The sequence below is a fragment of the Stegostoma tigrinum genome, chromosome 21 (genome assembly GCF_030684315.1).
Source record: "Stegostoma tigrinum isolate sSteTig4 chromosome 21, sSteTig4.hap1, whole genome shotgun sequence".
In the NCBI taxonomy this organism is placed as follows: Eukaryota; Metazoa; Chordata; class Chondrichthyes; order Orectolobiformes; family Stegostomatidae; genus Stegostoma; species Stegostoma tigrinum.
This window is the reverse complement of record NC_081374.1, coordinates 26066314-26092907: the sequence shown is the minus strand read 5'-3', so window position 1 is coordinate 26092907 and position 26594 is coordinate 26066314. Positions and strand designations below refer to the sequence as shown.

General features: G+C 39.5%; 1 protein-coding gene across 1 annotated transcript in view; it reads right to left on the bottom strand.

Moving 5' to 3' along the window:
• LOC125462633 (chemokine-like protein TAFA-5) overlaps positions 1 to 26594 on the bottom strand; it is a 386744-nt gene that overhangs the window by 2263 nt on the left and 357887 nt on the right. The window contains exon 4 of the mRNA XM_059653408.1: positions 3881 to 3930. Coding sequence (XP_059509391.1) covers positions 3916 to 3930 — 15 coding nt within the window. The 3' untranslated portion in view covers positions 3881 to 3915. The remainder of the gene's footprint in view (positions 1 to 3880; positions 3931 to 26594) is intronic.

The window sequence follows — 26594 nt, the reverse complement described above, 5'->3', positions numbered from 1 at the left end:
TGAATTTGATGGACTGTTTTAATTGACATTTGGAGAATATGCTCAGACTGTCTTGATTTTACACAAGTAATAGGAGAATTTTAACAAGGCATAGCACACATGGGTGTGGGTAGGAGTACAAATTTGGGGAAAATTATAACATGTCAAAAAGCTAGCTCCAACTCACATTTCACTGCTTTTCACTAGAAAAAGATAGTGCGCATCTCCTTCTCATGAGAAGTGAGTTCCCAATTAGAACATCTTAATCACTCGATCTGACTAACATTCATACAATTTTTTGAGTTTCAGCGGATTGGAAGGGCCAAAGCAAAGATAACTGTCATTGTCTTTAAGGCAGAACATATGCTTGCAAATGTTGGCAGATTTAAGATATAACATCTGAGAAGGCCCAATCAAAAACAATCTTGCTGAAGCACTTGAATGCGAGGAAGAAAGTAGGAAAGTTGCAAGTTGTCATTGTGAGCATGATTATTTTCAGTTGTAGTTGAAATCAAATCAACTTGGCAGACTACCTTGTAAAATATGGCAGATAGTATTTAGTTATTTAGATAGGTAGCTGGAAGCTCAACCTTCCCTCACCAACACCCCGACCCACCCATCTTACTTTCACCAATGGCCACTGACCTCCAGTGTTCCATCCTCTGCTATTGTTATTTGCAAGATGCCTCTGGTTCTATCCTTTTCGCTGAAGCTCTTAGCAGTATTCTCATGCAACACCATAAAACATAGTCTTATAAATAAGAATAGTGGCATGTGTTCATCCAGAGGATGGTACACATGCGTTGAGGAAGGGGCATGAAGAGACGATGATGAGTGGGAATACTTAATTGGTTCGATTGGGGTGCAAAAAGTACATTCACAGATGGCTGGGGGCAGTGTAAGTTAAGTGGGTAAACGTTGTGAGATATATTAGGCTGAGGAAGACAAATTGAGGAGTTGGACAATATAAACAATATGATGCAGGTTAATGTGAAAACATATTTCACTTTCTTGATTTATTTAGATTGTCAAGCTATTTTGCACTTCATCTTGGAACCTAGCATAAAACTCCTATTGTTCACTTCCTAAGAAACCTCAAAGCATGTCTTTGTTTTTTCTCTTGTATGTTTTTTTTTCCCCTTTCATTGCTGGGAAATAGTATTGTAGTCCATCTCATCATAGATCTCAGCTGCACGTTAACGGAATCAACTTTGAATTTGAATGCAGCCTTGTGAAATGTCACTTCCATTCTTTAATTTGCTCCTCTCCTCTCCAATTTCAACTCCTGTAAATGGCAATCGCAAGAGTTGGCCTTTTAAGTGCTGAATTTTAGACTGCATCAGGCAGACCCCACTACCACTAACTTGACAGAAAATGTTCAAGTAGAATAGCATCAAGGTGCCCGAGTTAAAATGATACGGGTGAGGTATTAGAATAATGATCAAAATCTTCGTCAAAGAAGCACCGCAGGATCAACAGTGCTGTTATTGTAAGAAAGAAGGCCCTCTGGCCCATCATGCCTGAACCAGCTATCCAACAAGCATTAGTGCCATTCTCCAACCCGTTCCCTGCATTCTTGCTCATTATTTCCATTTAAATAATTATCCAGTCCCTCCTTGAATGCTTCAATTGACTCTGCTTCCAGGCAGCACTTTCGAGGCTTGAACCACAAATTGTGTGAAAACATACTGTACTCACATTACATTTGCTTCATTTGCAAAACATTTTAAATCTTTGCCCTCCCTTTCTTTACAAGAATGAATAACTTCTTCTCTATCTTCTAAATGCAGAACTCTTGTGATTTTGAAATTATTTATCAAATCTCCTCTTAGCCTTTTTCTTTTTAAGGAGAGCAGTCCTAAAACTCTCTCACTTATCAGCAAAACTGAAGATTCTCCTCCCGGAAGCATCTTTGTTCATCTCTTCTACAATCTCTTCAATGTATCCACAACCTTCCGCCAGAGTGGTTCCCAGAATAGTACATAATACTCCAGCTGATGTCTGCCAAATATCTTATAAATATTCAGCAAAACCTCCTTGCTGTGATACTCTTTGCTCCTATTAATAAAGCCTAGCAAATTGCATCCTTTATGAGCTACTCTCTTCACCTGTCCTCCAATGACCGATATACATACACGCTCTCAAGTCCCTCTGCACCAGAACCTGCTTAAGTCTCTTGTCTCCATTTATAAATACTTTTTCTGTCCCCTAATCAACACCTTTACTTCCTTTTCCCACCCTATTACTACTGATTTGCTTGTAGGAGACTTTTGGTTTCCTCTTTATGTTGGCTGCCAATCTTTTCTTGTAATCACTCTTTACTGCACTGAAAGATTTTTCAGTTAAAGTGATGGTGTACTGGTGTTGTCACCAGAATATGTAATCTTGATACCCAGGTAATGCTCTTGGTGCCTGGGTTCAAATCCCACTGTAGCGAATTTGAATTCAATTAAAGCTTGGGTCTCTATTTTATTTTCTACCAGATATCTCATCAGTTTATTTCTCGCCACTTTATTTTAATTTTCATCTCTCTTGTGAGTAGCATCATAAATGAGGAGACAGTGTTAGAGAAATGGAGACCTTTCGGGAATGAATTCCCAAGCTTAGGGCCAGGCAGTAAAAACTATGGCTGCCAAAGCAAAGCTTTGTTTACAAAATAGCACTTCGAAATTCCTGTGCCCCGTATTACAGTTCAGATTCTCTAAAATATACTGATTTAATAAGATGCTGTTTCCTTGTTTGCCTAGTGTTATCTCTTTTTTTTCTTCAACGCAATGTATTTCCTGAAACTCTCTATTACATTTATCTCATGGGCTTGTTAACTGAAAACATGCAACACTATTAATCCAGGACTAAAAGCTCTTACTAATGGGACAGGTTAACAGAAATGTGTACGTCCCTTTTGGAATAAATCTCAGTGGGACCATTAACCAGAACCTTATAACAGTGAAAAGCATGGACAATATGAATGCAAATAGTGATTTTTACTTAAACTGTGAATGCACAGCCAGAGGAGGAGGACAAAGTAGACAACCTTCAATCAAGATTAAACATTTGTAGAAGTTTTTCTTACAACAGAATAATAAGTGGAACAAATTCCAATTAATGATGCAGTTGCAGAAAACTTTTTTTAAAAAAGGGATTAGTTTAAACATGTAGTTAAAAAGTTTGAAGAATTACAAGACTTTAAAAACTACTCTCTGAGTCCAAATTGAGAAGGGTAGAATTCACCGAATTCAGTGTGGAATTAAGTTGAATAACATTGGATTGATATCCTGGAGTGGTTCATTCAATCCTCTATATATACTGTTATCTATTATTTTTGGTTCGCTCAAAAAGGGTAAATGGATTCTGAAAAATCTATGACAATATAAGCTGTAGATGAAATATTAGAAAGCAAATTCAGTTGCCTAAAAGGCTTTTTTTTTCTGCTATTCCAAACTTTTGATTATTTTATTAAAGTTAACCTATAAATCAAAGAGTTGTAATTGTTTGGGGAAGTGTTTTATGAAATGTCTTAAATGTTCATGGTTTCTAGTTTTTTGGCTATAGCAACTATTATTGTTTCTGTGGGTTTCAACTAACTGACATTACTAACTACACTATTTCAGGTGTCATGACAAGTATGAGATCATCAAAATTAATGGATGGTCTATGAATTGTATCTTAATTATGCTTAATTATATTCAGGGTAACAGACATTGAGTGGGCATTCATTTGGCTCCAAAAATTGACTAACTAAAGCTAGGTTTTTCGAGTTAGGAGGAGTATGCTTCTAATGTGTAATTTTGCAAATAAAAAGTGCATAAACACTGTTTGCAGCTCTATGTGTCACCAACTGACTTGCTGAAATAGAACATAGCTTGTTTTAAAGCTCTCTTTGCGCACTCTTAGTTTTTACCTGAAGGTTCACATCATGGAGAACGCAGACAATATTCATGAATGAATTTTCTGTGGAGGAAGTAAAAGGGAGAATAATAAATAGCATGAACACAGAAAATACAGGTCTGGAATGTCAAACAGTCCAGGTCTGATAATTTCATAACCTTTAACCTGTCAGAAGCAGTTAACAGTGTTCACTTTGAAGCAATAATTGCAGAAGACAGATAGAGAGAGAGATGGGGTGAATGGGTGCAGAAATGAGGAAACAAGGGGGAAACACCAAGAGCAGTAAAGGAGATAGAGAAACAGGAGAATGAAGGAGGAGAGATGGAAAGTCAAGGAGAAAAGACAGTAGTGCCTTGGCTAATCTGGCAATGTAATGCAGTTGACTGTTTCCATTAATTAAATCCAGACCTGTAGTAAATATTGAGGGGAAATTGCTTTACGTCCAAAAAAGGTTTTCTTTTCAGAGAGCGGATGCTACTCAAGGTGAGAATTACAATCTCAATACGCAAAAATATGAATGTTCTGGAATGTAGCAATGGGGATGCTGCTGATTACATGAATAGAAAAGGTTTGGAGGGATATGGGCCAGGAGCAAGCAGGTGAGACTACTTTAGTTTGGGATTATGTTCAGCATGGACTTTTTGGGATGAAGGGTCTGTTTCTATGCTGAATAACTCTATGACTCTGTGGACTGTTTGACATTCCAGCCCGTTCAATTACAGGAAGGAGCCCGAAATTCCCACAGTCAGCTGATGCAAACTGTATTCCCGCAGTATTCACAGTCCAGAAAAAAATGGCTGTAAAGGAAATGAAATGAAATTGCAAACTTGATATATCAACAGTGCTAATGTTATCAAATATTACATGATAGGCAAAGTATTCACATTATAAAGTAATATTTTAGTAATAAAGTATGTCCTATTTGATGTAGAACATAAATTAAAATTGCAATATTGATTGAAACTTTGGATGCACAAACATCTTGAAAGGGCTTCATAGAAAAATTTCAACACAATTTAGAAACATAATCCATATGCATGTATTCACACCCTTGAAGAACTGTAGAATTAGCACCTATGTGTCTCTTCATGTTTCCGTGACACTTCCAATTTCACTTCTCTGTCTGCAGGAGAAGGTGGCAGATAATCAAAAGGAGCAGATGCATAGGGAGAAGCATCCTGTATATCCAACCTTTGGCAGCATTTAAAGGGACCATTCATACAGAAGGCTTAGGAGTGAGTGAGAGTGAGTGAGAAGCCTCTGCTAAGTCAGATTTGATACCACTTTTCCTATGTTCCTTCTTCTGTATCCAACAGTTCAGTCATTCACTACTGTCATGGAATACATTTACGAATGGAGTTATATCCGATGATAAATTTCAGGTATATTATGTTTGAAAGATGAGTTACACAGTCATCATTCTAACATATTTCCTTTTGTTTTTATATGTGCCCGATATTACTAGTGTCTCACCAGAAGCTATTATCTGAGTGAACTCTGTGCCATCCATTTTATCCTGGTAATGGTGGGGCTGGTTTTCTTTTGATGCCTAACCTGGTAAAAGAATTATGATGTTATTTAGAGATAATGGGAACTACAGATGCTGGGGAATCCAAGATAACAAAGTGTGAAGCTGGATGAACACAGCAGGCCAAGCAGCATCTCAGGAGCACAAAAGCTGATGTTTCAGGCGTAGATCCTCCATTAGAGAGCTCTCTGATGAAGGGTCTAGGCTCGAAATGTCAGCTTTTGTGCTCTTGAGATGCTGCTTGGCCTGCTATGTTCATCCAGCTTCACACTTTGTTGTCTTGTAACATTATTTACCTGCTTATCTTGCAATTATTGCATAGAATTAGACATAAATTACTATACACAGGAGCAGGCCATTGAACCCATTTGGTTCATGTTAATGTTTATTCCCATGAGTCCATGTGCAGCCAACAGACAGTCTATTGCTATCTACTCTGTCCTACTCCACTGTCATGTTTAATGCCATTGTCAAGCCTCCTCTCAAATCGTCTGCTTTTATGAAAATGCCTCAACTTTAAGTCCTCCTATTTGTGATTTGTCATACCAGATAGCAACTAGAAAATGCAACCTCTCTACTGTTTTAATATCCTTCCTAAAGAATATGCTCCAAAATACATACCGTAATCTAAGTATGATCTTATTTGTTTTATATTCAGAAATAGATCCTGACTTTTCTATTCCGTACATCTTAGCAAATAACCCAGCATTCAATGAGATTTTGCTTGGCCTTTTTAAAATGAGATGATGTTTAATAGAAAGGGCAAGCAGAAGATATGCCTCATGCTATAAGTTATCTGTTCTTTTGGCTATCATCCTAGGGGTAATCAAGTTAAGACATTGCCTTAAGAATAAGGCATAATGGTAAATTCTAACATGTCTTGAATTCATGTGCAGGCAGTTTACACTAATCATGCATTTTGCAGAGTGTCCTGTGAACACTGGGGTTTCCTACAGCCAAGAAGCATTTGAAAAACTACTCCCCAGTGATAATCCCTCAATATTTAGTCCTGTTCTTCAATCTTGGAGCTCTGCTAATAACTCTGAGATTGAATACACGTATAAGAAAATAATGTGCAGAATGGAAATAGAGAGCAAGATTTCCAGAAGGTTTAGTCAACATTAACAGTAGGATCTGTTTACGTATTTTTTCGGTAGTATTTTGTTTTGCTGGATAGTCAATCCAGATTGGTAGTTTTATTGTCTTGTAGACAGGATAACAGTCTAGGAGAAATTAGATATTTGAGGTTTGGTCAGTGGTTTGGCCGAGGTGAAGATCTTCAGGTTTGGCTGGAGAGAATAATGGTCAGGACAGCTTGGCATCATCACAGTTTGGATTTGAGGAATCTGATCATCAGGCTGTAAATAGGTTTCACTGACGGCCTGGGGAAGAACTCCAGTTCCTCCTAGACCACAAGCAATAGCATTTGGACTTACAGAAAGTGAACACAAGCTAAAGTGCAGATGCTAGAGATCTGAAATTAAAAGTAAAATGTGTTCAAATTCAGCAAGTCTAGTAGCATCTATCCAGAGAGAAATATAAGTAATATTGTAGCCCAATAAAATTCTTCTTTGGAACTATTTTGTTATCTGGGCTTTTGTGCCTTTTCTTATCTGTCCCAAGGCTTGGGAAAACTGGCCTGTAGTAAGTAAACTTGAGCTACAGAAACTGTGTAAAATATCATAATGATTTATCAATGTCTTGAGTGGGTTGCCAACCTTTATTTCAAATAGTCTCCATTAAAGTAGGAAGCAGGCAGCTTGGAGTCAAGCTTCTTATTTGTTCAATGTTATCCTCCTTCTCAGCCTGGGATTTGAAAGTACCTTTTTGTGTCAGTAGTTGTATTTATTTTAGACTGATAGAATGGATCTCCTCTGCTTGATTATTGTCAAGGTCCTGCATGAAATGGGTTTAAAGAATTAACAACATCTCAGCGGTAGTGGCCCAAAGCAACTTCAAGAGCTTAATTTAGCAACAAATTGTAAATTTCATCAGAGCACACACTGAGTACAGCTAGTGCTGGAAATGGAAGTGCAACAACTGGAGCAAGGCAAACTACTGAAAATTGGGTTTGTGGGGGATATGAGATGTAAAGGGTAACCCATTTCTTTCCTGCTCTGGATGTGATGGTGTTATTGCTGGATGCAATAACTGTTACTTCTCAACATTAATCCAAATGAGATGAGACTTGTCAAGGAGTACAAATTTGTAGCTAACGCAGATGTAACATTATGACTTTCAAAGTGAATTGTCAGAGTTATAATGGTGATGTGTAATGTGTTACATTCGTGCTGCCTCAACTCAGAATGATTGAACTGGTGAAGCAGTTGGAAACTCTAAATCTTTTGTTCTCTTTTGTTCTTAATGTATAACAGTTGTCACAATGAGAATAGCCCCTGTTAAACTCTGCTTATTTCAGCTCGTAAAGTTGCTATGATACTAATCTGTGTGAGTGCTCATAAAAGACTGCTCCTTTAAAGCAAATTAATAGTCCTTTCTTGCACAAATGGTGAGATGAATATATAACAGTAGAGCTGAGTCATTTTTCATTGGAAATTCTAATTTCTCTTCAGAAGAATTGTCTAGTTCCTGTTAGCCTTCTGTTCAGTTACACAAAAACTTGTACTTCAGCATTGAATCAAATTGTTTCAATGTCACTTCTCTGAAAGCTTGTGGAGCTATGAATATTTCAAACAATCAAGGAAACTTTTCACATGTAATCAGGATGACAGCCATGAAAAAGTGCTAAAATCACAGCAGCTAAATATTTATGAACAGAAATACCTTATGGCAGATTATCGCATGATGAGAACTGTTAAGAGACAGAGAGTAACACTGTTCTGAGCCCAGATTGTTTGAATGTTTACATGCTATTTGCTGAAACACTAACCCAAGGAAGCAAGGATTCTTCATAAGCTGAATTGTGTGAAAATGATAACTTTGTAGATGTTGGGTATTGGTGTAGAAAAGAGTGACCGAGGGGTTCAGATACATAATTCTTTGAAATTTGTATCATAGGCGGGCAGGGTGGTAAAGAAGGCATTTAGCTAACTCGCATTCATTGCTCAGAACTTTGAGTACAGTGCTTGGGGTTTCTGTTGCAGTTTTACAGCACAACGGTAAGTCGTCTTCTGGAGTATTATGGGCAGTTCTGTTTTCCCTGCAATAGAAACGATATTATTAAATTGGAGAGGGGTCAGAAAAGATTTACCAGGATGTTGCTGGGAATGGAGGGTTTGAGTTATAAGGAGAGCCTGGAAAAGCTGGGACCTTTTTTCACTGGAGTGTAGTAGGTTGAGGGGGCAACCTCACGGAGGTTTATAAAATCATGAAGGGCATAGATAAGGTGAATAGCAAGAATTTTTTTTCCCGAGGATGGGGGATTTCAAACCTAGGGGAATATCTTTAAGGTGAGAGGAGAGAGTTTTAAAAAGGACTTGAGGGTTAATGCTTTTACACAGAAAGTGGTTTGTGTGTAGAATCAACTGCCATGAGAAGTGGTGGATGCACATACAGTTACAACATTTAAAAGACGTTTGAGTGGTACATGGATAGGAAAAATTTGGAGGATTATGTGTCAAGCACAGGCAAGTGGGGCTAGTTTAGTTTGGGAATATGATTGGCATGGACTAACTAGACCAAAGGGTCTGTTGCCATGCTGTATGACTATGAAATAAATAAAACTATCCAAACTATTATAATTTTTGCAAAAACAAAATTGTTCAGGCCTCCTCTAAAAAACATGGAGACGGAGCAGGAATTTAGTTCAGGTTAATATTGGACACAGGGATCATGAAGCATAAATACCTTGCATCCAATATTAGTACTGCCTGCTCATCCACACAAACAGCAATATTTCACCCTGTTCAATGCATCACAGTGTTGCAAAGCTCTTCACAGTAGCTTAGGCAGTGGAATTATTGCTCCAGGATGCCAGTGTTTTGTTCCATGAATTTCCTGGTCGCACCCTGATTCTCATTGTAGGCATGCCTGTCATCTCATGCTAGGATGTTGGAGTGGAGTCAGGATTCAGACGTGGAATGGGTAAACTTTGTCAGAAAACATCCAATATCCAGTTCTTCGTGATCAGCTCTTCAGTGCCATGGTGTACTTACATTTCTGGTCTATGGTTCCAAATGTGTGGTTTCCTGCTAAATATAATGTTTTTAGAATTAAAATGTTCTTCCATCTTGGTGATAATTACTTTGAATGGTACATCTTTTGCCTTATTGAGAAGAATATTTGTTGTGTGTCAAACATCTCTGAGTAAGAACAAAGCTAGTAAAAAAAATCCAAAGAACCATGGATGCTGGAAATCCGAAGCAAAGACAGAAATTACTGACGAAACTCAATAGGTCTGCCAGCATCTGCAGACGGAAAGCAGAGTTAACATTTTAAGTCCAGTCACCTATCCTCAGAACTGATAGTGGCTAGGAAAAGAAAGTATACATGCTTAAGCTAGAGGTGGAGACAAGTGGGAGGAGTGATCCCTCCCGAGCCAACCCCACGATGTAGTTATCATAAATACTAACATTTTCCTCGCTAATATCATTTCTGAAGAAAGGTCAATGAACCAGAAATGTTAACTCTGTTTTCTCTCCACAAATGCTGGCAGACCTGCTGAACTTCTCCAGCAATTCTGTTTTGGTTCAACAAAGCCGGTGTCATTTGTAGTTAAATCAGATGGACACTGGGACCCTGCGGCAGCCTACTTAACTGATTGTTTCTGAAAACATGTGGCAGCAGTAAGATTCAATCTTAGGGATTTAGTGGTGCGGTGCTAATGTTCCAGCTGCTGTAAAGTGAGGCATGGGTTTAAGCCCTACCTGTTCCAGATGTATGAAATAATGTCTCAAAACAGATTGATTACAAAATGTCTAGCAAAAATCTTCACATTAATAGGGCATCACTAGAACTGTGTTTATTTATTTCATCAGAACCCTTACTTCAGATTAATGCAAAGTGGATGAATGTTAGTCCCACTCTTCACCAATAACTGTTTCAAGTTGAGAAAAACATTTAAAGAGAAATAGATGATGAGGTGGTCACATTCTGGCCCAGATTTCCCATGGCCAGATAATCTTTATTCTAATATTGATGGGAGTTGGATGCTGTGATCCTACAGACCCCTGATTATAGCTGACTCTCTGAAAGTGTCCATTTAAACAGGGGCAAACAGAGGATTCCGATAAAATTAAGTGAATAGATACACAGGGAAAAATAGGCTATAAGTAATGAGTGACAATTTAATTGACACACTCGTTAGCTCACTTCCCATAACTGCATCACCTTCAAGTCACTTACATCCCCTTGTCCTCCCGACTCCTTCTCTCCCCAACACCCATCCGCCCACTCCAAGCCTAAAACCCCTGCTTCTCTGCTCATTCCCCCTTTCCCTGCTCCAAACTCAACTTAGTCCCTAGCTTTGAACTTGAATCCCCCTTCCCCCACTCCAAACCTGATCTACTGTCCCCCTCTTAAAACTCGACTCCCCATCTCCCTGCCTCAAATCTGACATCCCCACGCCTACTGCAAACCCGACAAACCCCCGCTCCAAACCTGACTCTCTTCCCTTGACTCCTTTCTTCTACTTTGACCCAACCTCTATTCTCTGGCTCATTCATTTCAGAGAGCAGTGGTGATGTAGCTATCTGACTCACTTTGCCAGTCTTATTTAATTGCATCCTCACACTATGGCATTCACAGATCATGTGGCTACAGTCAATGGTCCCTTGCGGGCTCCTGTTGTACTGATAGTTGGAAAAATCATCTGCTAGGGCATGGTTGGGCCCACTAGTAAGTAAACCTAGACAACTAGTGACAATGTTAATATCATCATGCTGTGGCATTTTTCAGTGACCGCCTCTTGGTGAAATATAGGCACCTCAGGCATACCTACTGGCTGACATGGTAATAAAAGAATATTAATGCAGGCTTTCCCTACTTGGCCTCTGGCTTTCTTATCAAAAGGTATTACATTAAATTCCCACAAAAGTAGTAATTATGTTCCTGAAAATCTTGATTTTAATTGAAACAACTTTAACTGAATCATTGGTTCCCATATGAATCAATGATAAAGTCAGAATTAGGTTCCTTTGGACAATTTCTTTTCCCGAAAAGAAACAATCCACTCCTACCATTGTATGAAGCCCTTCAATGCAAGCTTAGGATAGAGAAGGAAATGGCCTCAAAGATAAAGAGAGCAGCCTAATTTAAGTACATGGAATGGGAAGCAAAGCTGAAGCAAGGACAGAGGCAGACAAGGACAGCGGTGGGGCAGAGGGATGCAGGGGTGCGGACATGTGGGAGCAATGCCATGTGAGGCAATAACAGAGTAATCAAGGCACGGGGTGGGGGGTGGCGGCGATGCATGCGTGGTGGGAAGTAATTCCCAGGGCTGGGCTGGTGTGGTTGCAGGAAATGGGATGATACTACTATTTTAAGAGATCTATTTTGTCCTTTTTTATGGAGAGGTTGAGACAGAAGTGAAAAGCAATCTGGTTCAAGCCAATAAAGTAAACAGCTTGTGAGGATTTGAGCCACTTTTTAAACTTGAAACATTAGAAGCAGCATGAACGGGTGGAGTCAGGCTCCCACAGAACCAGGACTTTTTATTTAGTTTTCAGTAGTTGGGGTTTTGAAGCTGCCATACATCTCTCCTTGCCACACCAAAATACTTGAGTTCTTTCTCCCTGCCAGTATCTTCTCTCAATGTTCTTATCTCCAGAACTGGTGGAAAGTGATGTGAGACAACCTATTTTACTGAATTTGTCTCGCCAAGGGTGTGTTCATGGGATGTTATTATCTTGGAACCATTATTGTTTAGTAATTAAATAATCTATTATTCTGTTAAGTTTTCCAATAGAAGTGAGGTTACACCAATTCTTTTTGTTTTGTCTATTTTTTTAACTGAGTGTAAGAATGAAGTGTGTTTTACTTAAAACTGAGTAGCATGATAAATCAAATTATATCTGGAACAACGTTCCTTACACTTGCTTTTAAATAAGATAAAAGTTAGGGTCTAGGTTATCTTCTTGATATATTTGAAAAGAGTTTCATCTTGTCCATTACAGAAACTGCAAGATTAAATCAGAAATACCAACATAATTTAACGACACAGGCCTCAAAGTTAAAATGACGTTAAAACAAAATGATGTTACTTGCCACTCACTCATAAGTTCAAAGTGTTTTCAAAGTTCTTCCAATAACAGTGAATACAATCATTTAATGAACTCTGTACCAGGGGAATATGTTAAACAACATCTCTTCTGAAATGATACTAGTGGGTTTATGTTGTGGGAGAAATGCTGCTGCTTACTGCATTTTCAAACTGGGCTGAAGAAGATAAGGAGCTTGTTGGACTCAAAAGAAATGTTAACTGGACTTGAAATGTTAATTCTGTTTCACTCTCCACGGATGCTGCCAGACGTGCTAAGCTTTCCCACTTCCAATTTTTATTTCAGATTTCCAGCATCCATTGTATCTTCCCTTCTTTGAGAGTTCATAGATTGTTGTGTAGGTATATAAGCTTCTGAAAGTGTTAATGCTGAGAAATGCATTAAGCACCACCCAATGTTGTGCTGTTGCATACTCGGGCAGAGGAACAGCTTTGCAGCTCGAAGAATAAACCCAACCTGTAGACCTCCCTCATTATCTCAGTAACAATATCAATCATTTTAAAGTAACTTGTACCTAGTCATTATCATACTGCAAACTGCATCCTGCTTAAGGCAAAGCGTCTTCTCATTCTACCACACTAGATCTGGCAAGCCCTGTAGATCCCTACCAGGAAGGAGGATCATGGCAGCAAGTCTATCAGATCAATCTTGCTGCACATCCTTCGTGGTAAGAATTCATCATATAATAGGCTTCAATGTAGAAAGCAGTGCTCCAAAATAGCCTGTTTGACATTGCATTCCACCCACTCTGCCTGATGGTGGCATTTGCATAGGACTTCTGCACTATTGCCCACACTGTAAGGGCACACTGGAATTGACTGGAAGCAATCTAGCCAACAATTTCTGTGTTTTGAATACTTGTGGTGTTGGCAACAGTGGCACTCTGGAGACAAATTTTTCAACATCCATTTTTGCACTCTTGTCTCTTTGAGGCTTTTTGTGCCTCACCTATGGCCTTGTTTACAACTTGAATTTGCAGCAGCAGTAAAGTGAAAATTGCAAAGAGGAACTTGCCATTGAGTGTCAGCATGGATGAGTTGGGCAGAAGGGTCTGCTTCCATGCTGTACATCTCAATGACTCTATAACTCAATGTGTTTTCACCTGAGGTTTTGGTCTTGTGATTTTGAAACAACTGATGTCTTGTTTTCATCAAGTGGTCCATTTGATAGAACAGGTCAGAGACTCACTAATATATTTAAAATTAAAATTTAAGGACTGTAATTTTGGGCTACCATTTGGCAGTTTATTTGGCATAAACTCCAAACATCAGTGAAGGTGAAGGTAACATTCCCCTTCTTTTATTTTAATAAAATGGATCCTGAATATTTGTTTTGAGTCAAATATTTATGTATTAAAAACTGATTTCGGAATGTTCAAATTCATTTCACACAGCCAGCAAACAAAGCAGGATTATCTCTCCATCAACTTTTGTAAATTTGGATTCAGGCCATTGACAGTAAGAGCCATTATCTAGCCTATTTTGTCTAATCTGTGTTTCGATATAAAACATGCAGTCATGTCAGTCGAAAAGCCAGTGCATTCCATGAACCAGGGATATAAGTACAGATACAAAGATGTTAACATGAAAATGCAATTAGTCACCGATTAACCTTGTACATTCAGTTTGGGCAAAGACAACTTGGTATGAAGTAATAGAAATCATGAGTTTTTAACAAATTATTTTAATTAGGCTTTTTATAAGCAAAGATTTGAATGTAAGGAGAATTATGTTTTATTTTCCTCCTCAGTTTTGCACTTAGCATGGGACGAGCTGTTAAATTTATGAGGCCATTTCTGCCCCAATTCTTATTTGTTGCAGTACTATGGTTTGGATCCAAGGTGAATGTCTACATATGTGAGCTGCGCACGTAGAAAAGAAAATGCATCAAGCTGGCTATGGTCATTTTGCTGTTCACCTGATTTTTATCTCTGGTGCAATGTGACATTACTGCTTGAAATATGTGAAAAGTTTAAAATTGATAATCAAGGACAGCAAAGTGGATTCAGTCATATTTCCATTAGCTTATATTTTGGATCACACTGATATGTCAGAGTTTTCCTTCAACAGTGGTATTTATCAAGGACTCAATAAACAAATTACAATTTCTTAGAACCACACCTGCAGTCATTTCTGTAACCATTATGTCAAACCTGCAATCATATAATTAAGCATTTGATTTAAATAGTTTGGAGCTGTCTAGAAAATGGTAACTTGATAAAAAATGTCGTATTGATGCAATTCTTCACCATATTCAGTGTACAAAATTAATCTCTCTACATGATTGAAATCCTGGAGTAGGCAATGAAAATTTCAGGAGCTTTTGAATACACATTCATTAGCTATATGCGTGAAGGATTGGCATGAGCAAAAGAAATAATTTATCATTCCAAAATTTCAGGTACAAATATTAATGCCCTTAGTGATATTAGTTCCTTATTAATCTTCATTCATGTACTGGAGACATTGGGTGAATTTAAACCTATCTAATCCAGGTTACCAAATGGATGAGCTTGATTAGTAGATAAGGTCAACAAACCAATAAAATCTCATATTTAATCTTTGCCAGCATCGGGTCAGCTGGCCTCAACTGGGTGACACTAAAATCAGGTTCAACACCCTGAATTAGAAAAAAGAAACATCGCTAGAGTTTCTGTTTCACATTTTATTTCCATCATTACCTGCTTGAAGTATGCATTTTTTTACATATTTCAAGGCTGTGAGCCTTGATGGCCAAGCCAGCATTTATTATTTATTTATTATCTACTCCTAATTGCTTTGAGAAGGTGGTGATGAGCTTCCTTCATGAACTGCTGCATTCCATGAGGAGTAGTCACAGTCACAGGTCTGTTAAGATGGGAGTTTCATGATTTTGATGCAGTGACCACATGGCCCAAAGTGACATGATGGCTCGGTTGTTAGCAATGTTACCTCAAGAGCCAGAGACCGGGCTCAATTATGGTCTTGGGTGACTGCCTTTATAGAGTTTGCACATTCCCCTCGTATCTGCATGGGTTTCCTTCAGAAGATCCTGTTTCATCCAATAGTTCAACAATGTGTCACTTATGTGGTTTGACCATGCTACTTTGTCTTGTGGTGTCCAGAGATGTGCAGGCTGGGTGGATTGACCGTGCCAAGTGTGGGGTTATGGGAATTAAGTGGGAGATATCTGTGTCCATGTGGGATACTATTCAGAAGATCACTGCAGTGATGGGCCAAATTGCCACTTCCCAAACTGTAGGGATTCCCTGATTCTATGACAGCGAAGTAATAGTAACATTGTTCCAAGTTAGGGTAATTTATGACTTCCAGAGAAAGTGGCAAGTTGCGGTATTCCTATACAACTGTTGTTCTTAATTGATCCTCTATTTGTTAAAGACCATGGATTTGGAAAGTGCAAGTCGAAGGAGCCTTGGTAAGTTCCTGTGGTCCATCTTGTGCTTTTGTTTTGGGCTATATGCTCAAGGGCAGAAGTCATTGTTCAAGCATATGGGATAAGAAAGAAAAAGTCTTTTCCGTATAATTCATTTGTTATTGATTTTTATGAAATATTAAATTCAAATTGAGGTTACAAAGGGAAAAAAATGAGCATCAAAATCAAATTACAGAATTATGGATATGCCCATGCAAGTTATTCTCTAAAACAGAAAATTGATTAATAATTTGTATGTAATTCATCAGCAAAACATCACATAGATTTGTCGTTCCCTTTCTTGGAGTCCAAGGTTTACAGCATTAAAAACAGCAATTTTAGCTGTTGTGTTTCTACCTGCTTTACTGAAGTAATGCAAAACCAATCCCACTGTCCACCCCTTGTAATCCACTCTGATTTAAAAACTTACATGCTTTTCTTTAAATGGAGCTATAGTTTCTGCATCAACCTTTGAGGCAAAGTATTTAATGCCCAAATAATTTACTGGGAAAATATTCTTCATCTAACCTTTCTCCTCACTACCTCAGTGACCATTTCAAATTGAAGACACTTCATTATTAACTTGTCAAACAACAGAAAAGTGACATTTTTTCTTTTCAATTATCAAAGCTTTCATAGCTTTTAAATTGCCCAATCAATATTTTCTCAACTTTTTGTTTACTAACGGAAATAGTTTGCCTTAAATTATTCCCCATAACTGCAATTGCTCATTGTTGGTGTCATTCTGGTAAATCAATGCTGTCTGATTTCAATGGTTTGGATGTACATTTTCTAAAAGTGCGCCAGAATTGCTGATAGCATTCTAACTATGGCCTAATCAAAAGCTTAGATAACCCTATCATTATCACAATAATGCATGCTCTTTTTGTTACTTTATCTGCCTGAATTTATGGGAAATAATGCATTTCAATGTCCAAAAGCTGACGTTTCGGGCCTAGACCCTTCATCAGAGAGGGGCATGGGGTGAGGGTTCTGGAATAAATAGGGAGAGAGGGGGAGGCGGACCTAAGATTGAGAGAAAAGAAGGTAGGTGGAGAGGAGAGTATAGGTGGGGAGGTAGGGAGGGGATAAGTCAGTCCAGGGAAGACGGACAGGTCAAGGAGGTGGGATGAGGTTAGTAGGTAGGAAATGGAGCTTGAGGTGGGAGGAAGGGATGGGTGAGAGGAAGAACAGGTTAGGGAGGCAGAGACAGGCTGGGCTGGTTTTGGGATGCAGTGGGGGGAGGGGATGAGCTGGGCTGGTTGTGTGATGCAGTGGGGGGAGAGGGCGAACTGGGCTGGTTTTGGGATGCGGTGGGGGAAGGGGAGATTTTGAAGCTGGTGAAGTCCACATTGATACCATTGGGCTGCAGGGTTCTCAAACGGAATATGAGTTGCTGTTCCTACAACCTTCGGGTGGCATCATTGTGGCACTGCAGGAGGCCCATGATGGACATGTCATCTAAAGAATGGGACGGGGAGTTAAAATGGTTTGCAACTGGGAGGTGCAGTTGTTTATTGTGAAGCGAGCGAAGGTGTTCTGCAAAGCGATCCCCAAGCGTCCGCTCGGTTTCCCCAACGTAGAGGAAGCCACACCGGGTACAATGGATACAGTATACCACATTGGCAGATGTGCAGGTGAACCTCTGTTTAATATGGAAAGTCATCTTGCGGCCTGGGATGGGGGTGAGGGAGGAGGTGTGGGGGCAAGTGTAGCACTTCCTGCGGTTGCAGGGGAAGGTGTCGGGTGTGGTGGGGTTGGAGGGCAGTGCGGAGCGAACAAGGGAGTCACGGAGAGAGTGGTCTCTCCGGAAAGCAGACAGGGTTGGGAATGGAAAAATGTCTTGGGTGGTGGGGTTTCAGCATAGAAAGAGGGAGAATTTGCAACTGTGTCACAAGCCCAGCAAGAACAGCAACCTCCAATGGCTGCCACATAGCCTTCTGAGGTAGAAGCAACAGCTGAATGAGCGCTAAGGAGGCAGGGAAGAATAACCAGATCCCACATCTTCACATCTCGCTTCACATCTTTCTGTAGCTCTCAGAAACAGAGTGCAAATGCAGGCTAAAGATGTACCAGGCCATTGTCATCGAACTGTCATCAGCTGAGGCAGGGCTTGAGCTCGGAGCAAAAAGCCGACCATCTCATCACAGTGGCCGTCAAGCTATATTGAATTTAATGCCAGCAACTCAGTTCAAAGAGCAACTGGGGACTTGTATGGCATCTTTCAATCCTCAATCCATTATTGCATCCAGAATGTCACTGTTGAAATTTATTCTTGATCAGAGTTGTTTATATCCTATAACTTTGATGAGCCGAATCCAATAGCTTTGCCGGTGTCATTCTCCACCATTACTAGCATTCCCCAAAGCAGGGTATAATCGACTGCACCAGTATTGCTTTGAAAGCACCAAATAACCAACCCGCAAAGATCCATTCCATCATCTTCAACTTATCTGCGACTATCATTGCCACAATTTGGAGGTCTGTACCAGATATCCTGGGAGCTTCACAGACTCATAGAATTGTACAGCATGGAAGCAGGCTGTTCGGTCCAACTCACCCATGCTGACCAGATATCTTAAATTAATTTAGTCCCATTTGCCAACATTTGGCCCATTTCCATCTAAACCCTTTGTATTAATGTGCCCATCCAGATGTTTTTTAAATGTTGCAACTGTACCAGCTTCTACCACTTCATCTTACAGCTCATTTCATACATGCACAACTATCTGCATGAAAAAGTTACCCCTTAGTTCCTGTTTATATCTTTGTTCCCTTACCTTAAAACTATATCCTCTAATTTTAGGCTCCCTTACCATGGGAGAAAAGATTTTGGCTATTCACGCTATCCATGCCCCTCATAGTCACCACTTAGCCTCTGATGCTGCAGGGAAAATAGTCTCAGCCTATCCAGCCTCTACCTACAGCTCAACCCTCCAACCTGAACAACATCCTTATTTTCTGAACCTTTTCAAGTTTAACAACATCTTTCCTCTCGCAGGGAGACCAGAATTGAACACAGTATTCCAAAATATGGCCTCAACAATGTCCTATACAGCCACAACATGACATCCCAATTCCTGTGTTCAATGCACTGGCCAAATGCCTTCTTCACTATGCTGTCTACCAGTGACTCCATCTTCAAGACACTATGAACCTGCACCCCCAGGTCTCTTTGTTTGGCAACAGTGCCCTGGACCCTACCATTCAGTGTACAAGTCTTGCCGTGAGTAACCTTCCAAGATGTGTATATACTCAAGAACTCAGAGATTTGGGTTTCTTCCCAAATTTGAAGACCGTACATAGAGGCCACTGGTGGGCAAGAGCTATCCCTTCCCAAAATGGGTCGTGACACCTTTATAAGAGCCTCAGACTGATGCAGATTGGAGATATAACACTATCCATTGTTCTACTGGGGCCATAATGGAAACAACCATAGGCTTCCTTCAGGTGAGGTTGAAATGCCTGGACTGCTCCAGCAGGACATTGTAGTCTACCTTGGAAATAGTGTCCTGCGCCACTATGGTATGCAGTGCCCTTCACAACTGAAGCCAAGAAAGGGGATTGGGATTATCCTGGAAACAAAGAGCATGGAGCGGGGGATTGAAAACAGTCTTCCGAGGATGAAGATAAGGATGGAGATCATGACATGAACCAGCGAGACATCTAAGACAACATGGCAGAGCCATGCGTCATTGAACATGAGAAACCAAATGGAATTGAACCCCAATCTCAGGATGAATGAACTGGGTTTGTATTTCGTTTAATTGATTAAAATTCTATGAATTGTGTTGCAAGCAATCCCTGCCTACTGCAAAGGACATTTAGGCTTGGGTATTTCTGCACTCATTGAACTTTTCTTTGCTGAATAAATCTTTTCTTGTCTATATGACTGTGTTATCTGCATATTGTCTGTGTCTGATCCAAATTTTAAATATCTACACTTTACAGGTTTTTCACATCGTTAGGGAGAAACCATCAATTAGAGAGGCAGTACACTGATGTCACATGATGCTGAGGTAGGTTGCTTGTAAGGTTCCAGTCAGCAAATGATACCCAATGTTCAGTAAGATGTCTCAGGATAGGCATCAAATTGACAGCAATCCTGAGGCGCATCTTTTTCATTTCTCTATCATTGGTTAGCCTTCAACATTTCAGAGTTTGCATAAACTGTGATATTGTCCTGAAATGCTTGAGCATCATTTAGTACAGAGTTTAAACTAAGAATTGTCACTCTATACAACATCTTTCATTGTAAGTGAGAGTGAACTGGCTATTGTACACCTTGAAGCCTTGAATGGCAGTACATTCCCTTGAAAAGCTGAAAGCTAGAAAGAACCTTTCCCTCCAGAGATAGGTGGAATCATCACTGATCCAGTGATTCCACTCGTAGCATGCATGTAAATGTGAAAAATAGCGCAGGATGGGATCTATTATGTCCCCTGTACATTGCATTTAGACTCAATGTTGTCCACATTCAATCATAATGCCATGGCTGCAGCTATTAATGTCACAGGTCAAAGGTCTCTAATGCCTAATGTTATGTGCACTCAAGATTTTGGTGCTTGTGATCATACATCATTCAACCCAGCTTAGCAACTGCCTCTGACAAGCCCAACTGCTGTCCCTGAGGCTATCTGTGATTTTTTGGTGAAGTACTTAATGGCCCAGACAATGGGATCATTTTCTGCTTGAGGCTGAGTAGGTGCCTAATCTCCAGTAATCTTCAGTATGTCAGCTGTGGGCATGTGCCCACCAGATTGTGGTTCTGACTTTCATCCAGAAAAAGGACATACTTCAAGGCAAACACCTCTGAGCTAGTGGAAGTGCTGGTGAAAGCTTTGTCTATGCATCCTCTGAGAGTTCACTGTATTCTTTCTCTGAGCTAGGGTCTCCAGCACAGGCCTCTTTGGCTCAAAAGTTCTCCAAATGATATCAGTGCCTGCTTAAGAGAAGAGAAGGAATTAACTATAGGAGTGATAAAGTTTCATGCAGATTCAGAACAAGTTATCGCCGGTGGTTATAGGAGAGCAACACAAGGCAATAGACTGAAGCTTACTATGTTGGTCATACATGGAGGTCTCAGCATCCCCCGTTGCTCACTTCATCAGCCCTCATAAGGCCTCAGAAATCTTTTGTTTGGAAGTAAGACGAAGTATTGAAAGCATCTGAAAGTCAAGGGCCATTTTTACAAAGTGGAGACTATCCTCAAAACAGTCACCTAGTTTGTATGTAGTCTCTCCAATGAGTCTTAGAACATTGTAAAGAGTGAGTTTTTAAACATTCATTCATGAAATGAGAGTGTTGCTGGCTAGACCAGTATTTATTGTCCTTTCCTACCTGTCCATACAGCAGTTTCAAGGCCAACCATATTGTATGGCTCTGGAGTTATATGTAGGTCAGGCCAGGGAAGGATGATAATTTAACTCCCTAAAAGACATTAGTCTACCAGATGGGTTTTTCAACACTTTCACAGTCATCATTTGACTTTTAATTTCAGATTTTTAAAAATTGAATCCAAATTCCACCATCTGCCACGGCTGGATTTAAATCCAGCACCCTAGAACATTGCTGTGGTCTCTGGATTAAAAGACTAGCAATATTACCACTAGGCCATTGGCTCCCCCTGGTAGAATACAGCAGGCTAGATTGTAAGAAGTACAAGTAAATCATTGGAAAATGTGTTTGGGACATTAAAAAGTCAGGTGTTACAGCTTCTGTGATTGTGTTAGGATATGTAGAGGCATGGACCAAGATGTCATGGAGAGAAAGGTCCTTGTGGAATACTGACAGTGGAGGGAGGGATAGATGTGTTTGGTGTTGCCATCCTGCTGGAGGTGGTGGAAATAGTGGAGGATGATTCTCTGAATGTGGAGACTGCTATATTGGAAAATGAGGATTAGGTGAACACTATGGTTAATCCAGCAGGGTTGGGGAAGGACTGATGGAGGAAGTGTGGGAGATGGTTTGAACACAGCTTAAAGCCCTTGCCAACCACGATAAGGGAGAATCCTTAGTTGAGGAAAAATAAGAACACATCAGAGGCATTCCTATGGTAGGTGGCATCATCAGGGCATGACTAAAATGTATTACCTTGGAGAATGAAATGCAGTTGTTGTAGCAAGCAGAGTGAGATGAGTTGTAATCAAGCTGATTATTGGAGTCAGGGGAATAAATAATGGATTTTGGTGGACAGCCTGGTCCCAGAAATGGAAACAGAGGAGAATCAGAGATGTATTCGGAGAAGGTAAGAGGAGGATGAAAGTTGGAAGCAAAATATATTATCATTTCCAATTCCAAATGAGACCTGGAATCAACACTGATGATGATATTGATGTACCATCGGTGTCGTGTATGTACACTACATCAACAGCAATGCCCTTATCAATGTTCTCTTACCTTTTCAAAAACTCCAGATGTAACTTAAACATGATTTTCCCTCAATAGATCCACGCTGACTATTTATGTCCCAAATTATTATTTCCAGAAATTCACCATCACCGAAGTTGAAATGACCAGCCTGTAGTTGCTTCATATATATTTCCAAACTTTATGAACACAGATTTGATATTTATAATTCACTAACCTCTGCCATCTCATGCCAAAGAAAAAACGAAATACCGTGACCAGTGCCGCTATAATTTCCAGTCTCACTTCTCTCAGTATTGTTCAACGTGTTTTATCCAGTTATGATATTTTATCAAATTTAAGTCAAGGCAGCATATCCTGCAGCTCAACATTATAAATTTGAAATCATTCTAGTGACCTCTTCCTTCACCATTTCCTGGGTAGTATTTTTGTCCTTGGCCAAGAAAGATGCAAATTATTCATTTAGTACCCAACTTTGCCCTCGATCACCAATGTGTACATCTTCTTTTCACTGCTACTTAGCCAAACTTCTCCTTTTAACATTTTGTTTTTCATTTATATGTTCATAGAACATTTCACGTTTACCTTTAATATTAGGTGTGAATCTTTCTCGCACCTTTTTTGTTTCTCTTAATGTCTCCCTTACAATGTTTCTATATTCAACCTGCTTCTCAATTGTATTATGTTCCTGATACCACTCAAAGCACACTTTTTCTTATTTATCTTAATTTCTATCTCTTGTGTCAACCAGGGAGCTTTTCTTTTTGTTTCCAGTTTGAAGCAATATAGCCTGAAGATGCCTGGACTGCCTTCTCTTTGAAGGCAACCCATTGTTCAACATCCCTTTTTTTATCAACCTCTGACACCAATTTATTCAACTGAGATATGTTCTTAATTTATTGAAGTTGGCTTTCTCCCAATTAATTATTCTTACTCTGGATTGTCCTTTGTCCTTTTCTGCAGTCAGCATAAATTTTATGATAAAACGATCATAGTCCCCTAAATGTTCTACTTATTTTGTCCAGTCCGTACCGAAGAATCATCTCCATATATTTTGTAGTGCAGGCTGATGACTGTTTATGAGTTTAGGATATGTATAAGCAGGTTATTGGGTTAACAATGGTTACATTCAAGATATTGGGTCATTGCACCTATTACTAGCACTTACGTATAAACGTTTCAAAGACTAATTATTACACTGCAGTTAGTACAGTGAATTGAAATGCTGTCACTACTATTGTTAGCTATAATTGCAATTTGAGTGAGTTACCATTGGTTATAGCTGGAAGTAAATTATTTTGACCTCTGCTTGTGAATTATTTCCCAATTGTCACATTCCCTTTTTCACTACCTTCATTTTGTTCTCTTCATCCACTTATAGATGTCTTTCTCACTTGTAGAACATTTTGCACATTGACTGCTGTTGAAAAGTCACAAACATACTTGGTAATAGTGAGGCCAACCTTTCCCCAGTAAACACAATAACATTTGCGGAAGTCAAGTAATCAGGCATCACATGATCAGTGCCTCTGGCCACCCGATCAAACACTTTAACCTTCTCGACAACCTCAAAATAAATTTGTAATCCTGGTATGAGGAGCTTGTGCGCTTGCCAAAATGTGCTTTTGAATTGGCTTGTGAGGCAAAATTGCTGAGAATTGATTGGATCTGACACTGCTAGAATTTTATCCCCTGATTTTATTGGGTGTGGACATTTTAGTTTCTGAAGGTGTCAAGAATTGGAATAGTGTTTGTGACAAAAGTCTATCTTATGAATCTAATTATGATATGTTAGGTCGAAAAGTGCAGTGATTGGAACATCTAAGTGGAGGATGTTACACTGCTGATTACATTTGATTCTGCTTCAAAATAAGTGCAGGAGCACTTGAGAATGACTTTTTCTTTGACTCAAAACAACTTGGTGAGTTGACAGCTCAGTCAGTTTCCAGTCAGAGTGAAATTGTCAAGCCCTTCTTTCTCTCGGAGATGTCTATCATCGAAGTTTGTCAGTTGAAAGTCCATTGGAAGGCTCCATGCCTGCAAGTGACAGTTCTGAAAGGGAGAACTCAAAAGCAACACTACTGCCTCCAGGGTTTTTTTTCATGTGTGCTTGTGGTTACTGTATGCTTTTTGGTTTTGCTTTCGACAGTATTTGAATATATTTGTACATTTTAAACATTTTGTTGATAATTTCTGCATCTGTTCTTAAGTGAACTTTAATGATAAAAAATAACTTGATTGGCACAATGGCTCAGTGGTTAGCACTGCTGCCTCAGAGTGCTAGAGACCTGGCTTTGTTTCCACCCTCAGGTGACTGCTTGTGTGGAGTTTGCACGTTCCCGTTATATCTGTGTGGGTTTGCACCAGTTTTCTCACACAGCTCAAAGATGTGCAGGTTAGGTGGATTGGCCATGCTAAATTGCCCACAATGTTTCAGGGATGTGTAGATTGGGTGGGTTAAAGGGGAATGGGTCTGGGTGGGATGTCTAAGGGCCATTGTGGACTTGTTGGGCAGAGGGGCCTGTTTCCATAATGCAGGCATTCTATGATTGGTAACTTAAAGAACCTGGCTGGCTTATTTCTTGCACCAATTGTGGAGTTTTATTCATTAAATTGGCAAGCCACATCCTTTTAAATCAAAGCCCTATTATTACCATCTCAGGATTGGATTGAAGCCGAAAGTGAGCTTAACCCCAACCTGATTGCAGGTTGTTGAGAAAACATAATTTTGAATTTTTTTTTCAGTGTTAAATGTTACAGGCTGACGTTTACATTTCTCTGAATACCTTGTTGCTGTTACACTAGTGTTACAGCATTGGTTGTTGTGAAGGTCAAACTTCCTCTTTGGTTTTGTGAGTCTTTGTTTTGTTGCCATCATTACTTGTACATTGAGCGTGCCACTGTGTTGACTAGAGAGCTCAGGTTAACCTTGAAAAGAGGACACATTGTACCTGCTGCTCTTTCAAAGGTTACATGAAAAACAACAGCTGTCATATTGGAAAGTTAATTGCAATGCTACTACCTGCCAGTGTATAATTTATGCAATGTCCATAAGTTTGACTGCAAAATATGGAAGAGTTCATGTGACCCCTTTTCACATTTTAAGCATCAGGAAATGAAATGCATTTAATGTCTTGTGAATTATACTGAGAAATAGGTAGGATTCTGCAAAGGCGGCATCTGACATTTGAGTGGTACAAACTAGCCCCCTGCTCTTTCACAGTGCTGATTAGAAACTTTCTCAGCTTGTAGTGTAAGACATAAAGATGTGTGTTGCTTTGTAGCCCTTTGGTTACAGCGAATTTGCAAGAGCATTCATGTTGCCCAGAGCAATGTAGTATTTAACACTGATATTTCTTTAGGAGAAAGGTGCCTGAAGTTAAAGCAATTTTAAAATAATCTTGAAATGAAAGCACCATGGATAAGCAATGTGAAAACAAAACGTTCAAGATTTTCAATGAAATTTATATTATGATGGACAGCCAGCTTGGAATGCCAGTTTTCTTTTGAACTTATTCAGGGGGTGTGAGTATCATCAGCAAAATCAGCAAACAATGCCACTTGTTAAATGCCCTTGACAATGTGATGTTGAGCCAACATAGTTCATGTGGTGTAGGCACAATCAATGAGTTGTTAGAGAGGGAGTTCCAGAAGTTTGACCCAATAAAATTGAACGAGTGGTGAAATAGTTCCAAGTCAGGAGTGTGTGTGCCTTAATTGAACACTTGCAGGACATGGAATTGATGTGTGCCTGTTGTGCTTGCTCTCCTGGATTGCAAAGTTCATGATTTCAAAGGTTGTGTTGAAGGAGGCTTGTTGTGCTGATGCTGCTGCACACCTGTAGAAGCAACAAAACTGCTGCTACTGCTGTTATGTGGTGGAAGGAATAAAAGCCTATGTTGGTGGATGGGGTGGTCAACTTGTCTTGGATAGTCCATGCTCTGAGTGTCATTGGAGGCAAGTGGGGAGGTTTCCATGACACTCATGGCTTATGTAGATGTATTCAATTCTTGGAGTTTTTGCAGCAACATTTCGATGATTGTTTAGAGGGAAGAACTGCAAAATCTGATTTGGCTGAGGATGTTTTCCTTAAGTTATTCCAAAAGATGAACTTTGCCGATTGATATGAGAGCTAACATACAGTCATACATGTCTATAACACAAGAAAAGGCCCTTCAGTGCATCATGTCCATGACAGTCAAAAACAACCACTTAATCCCAGGTAATCCCATTTTGCAGCC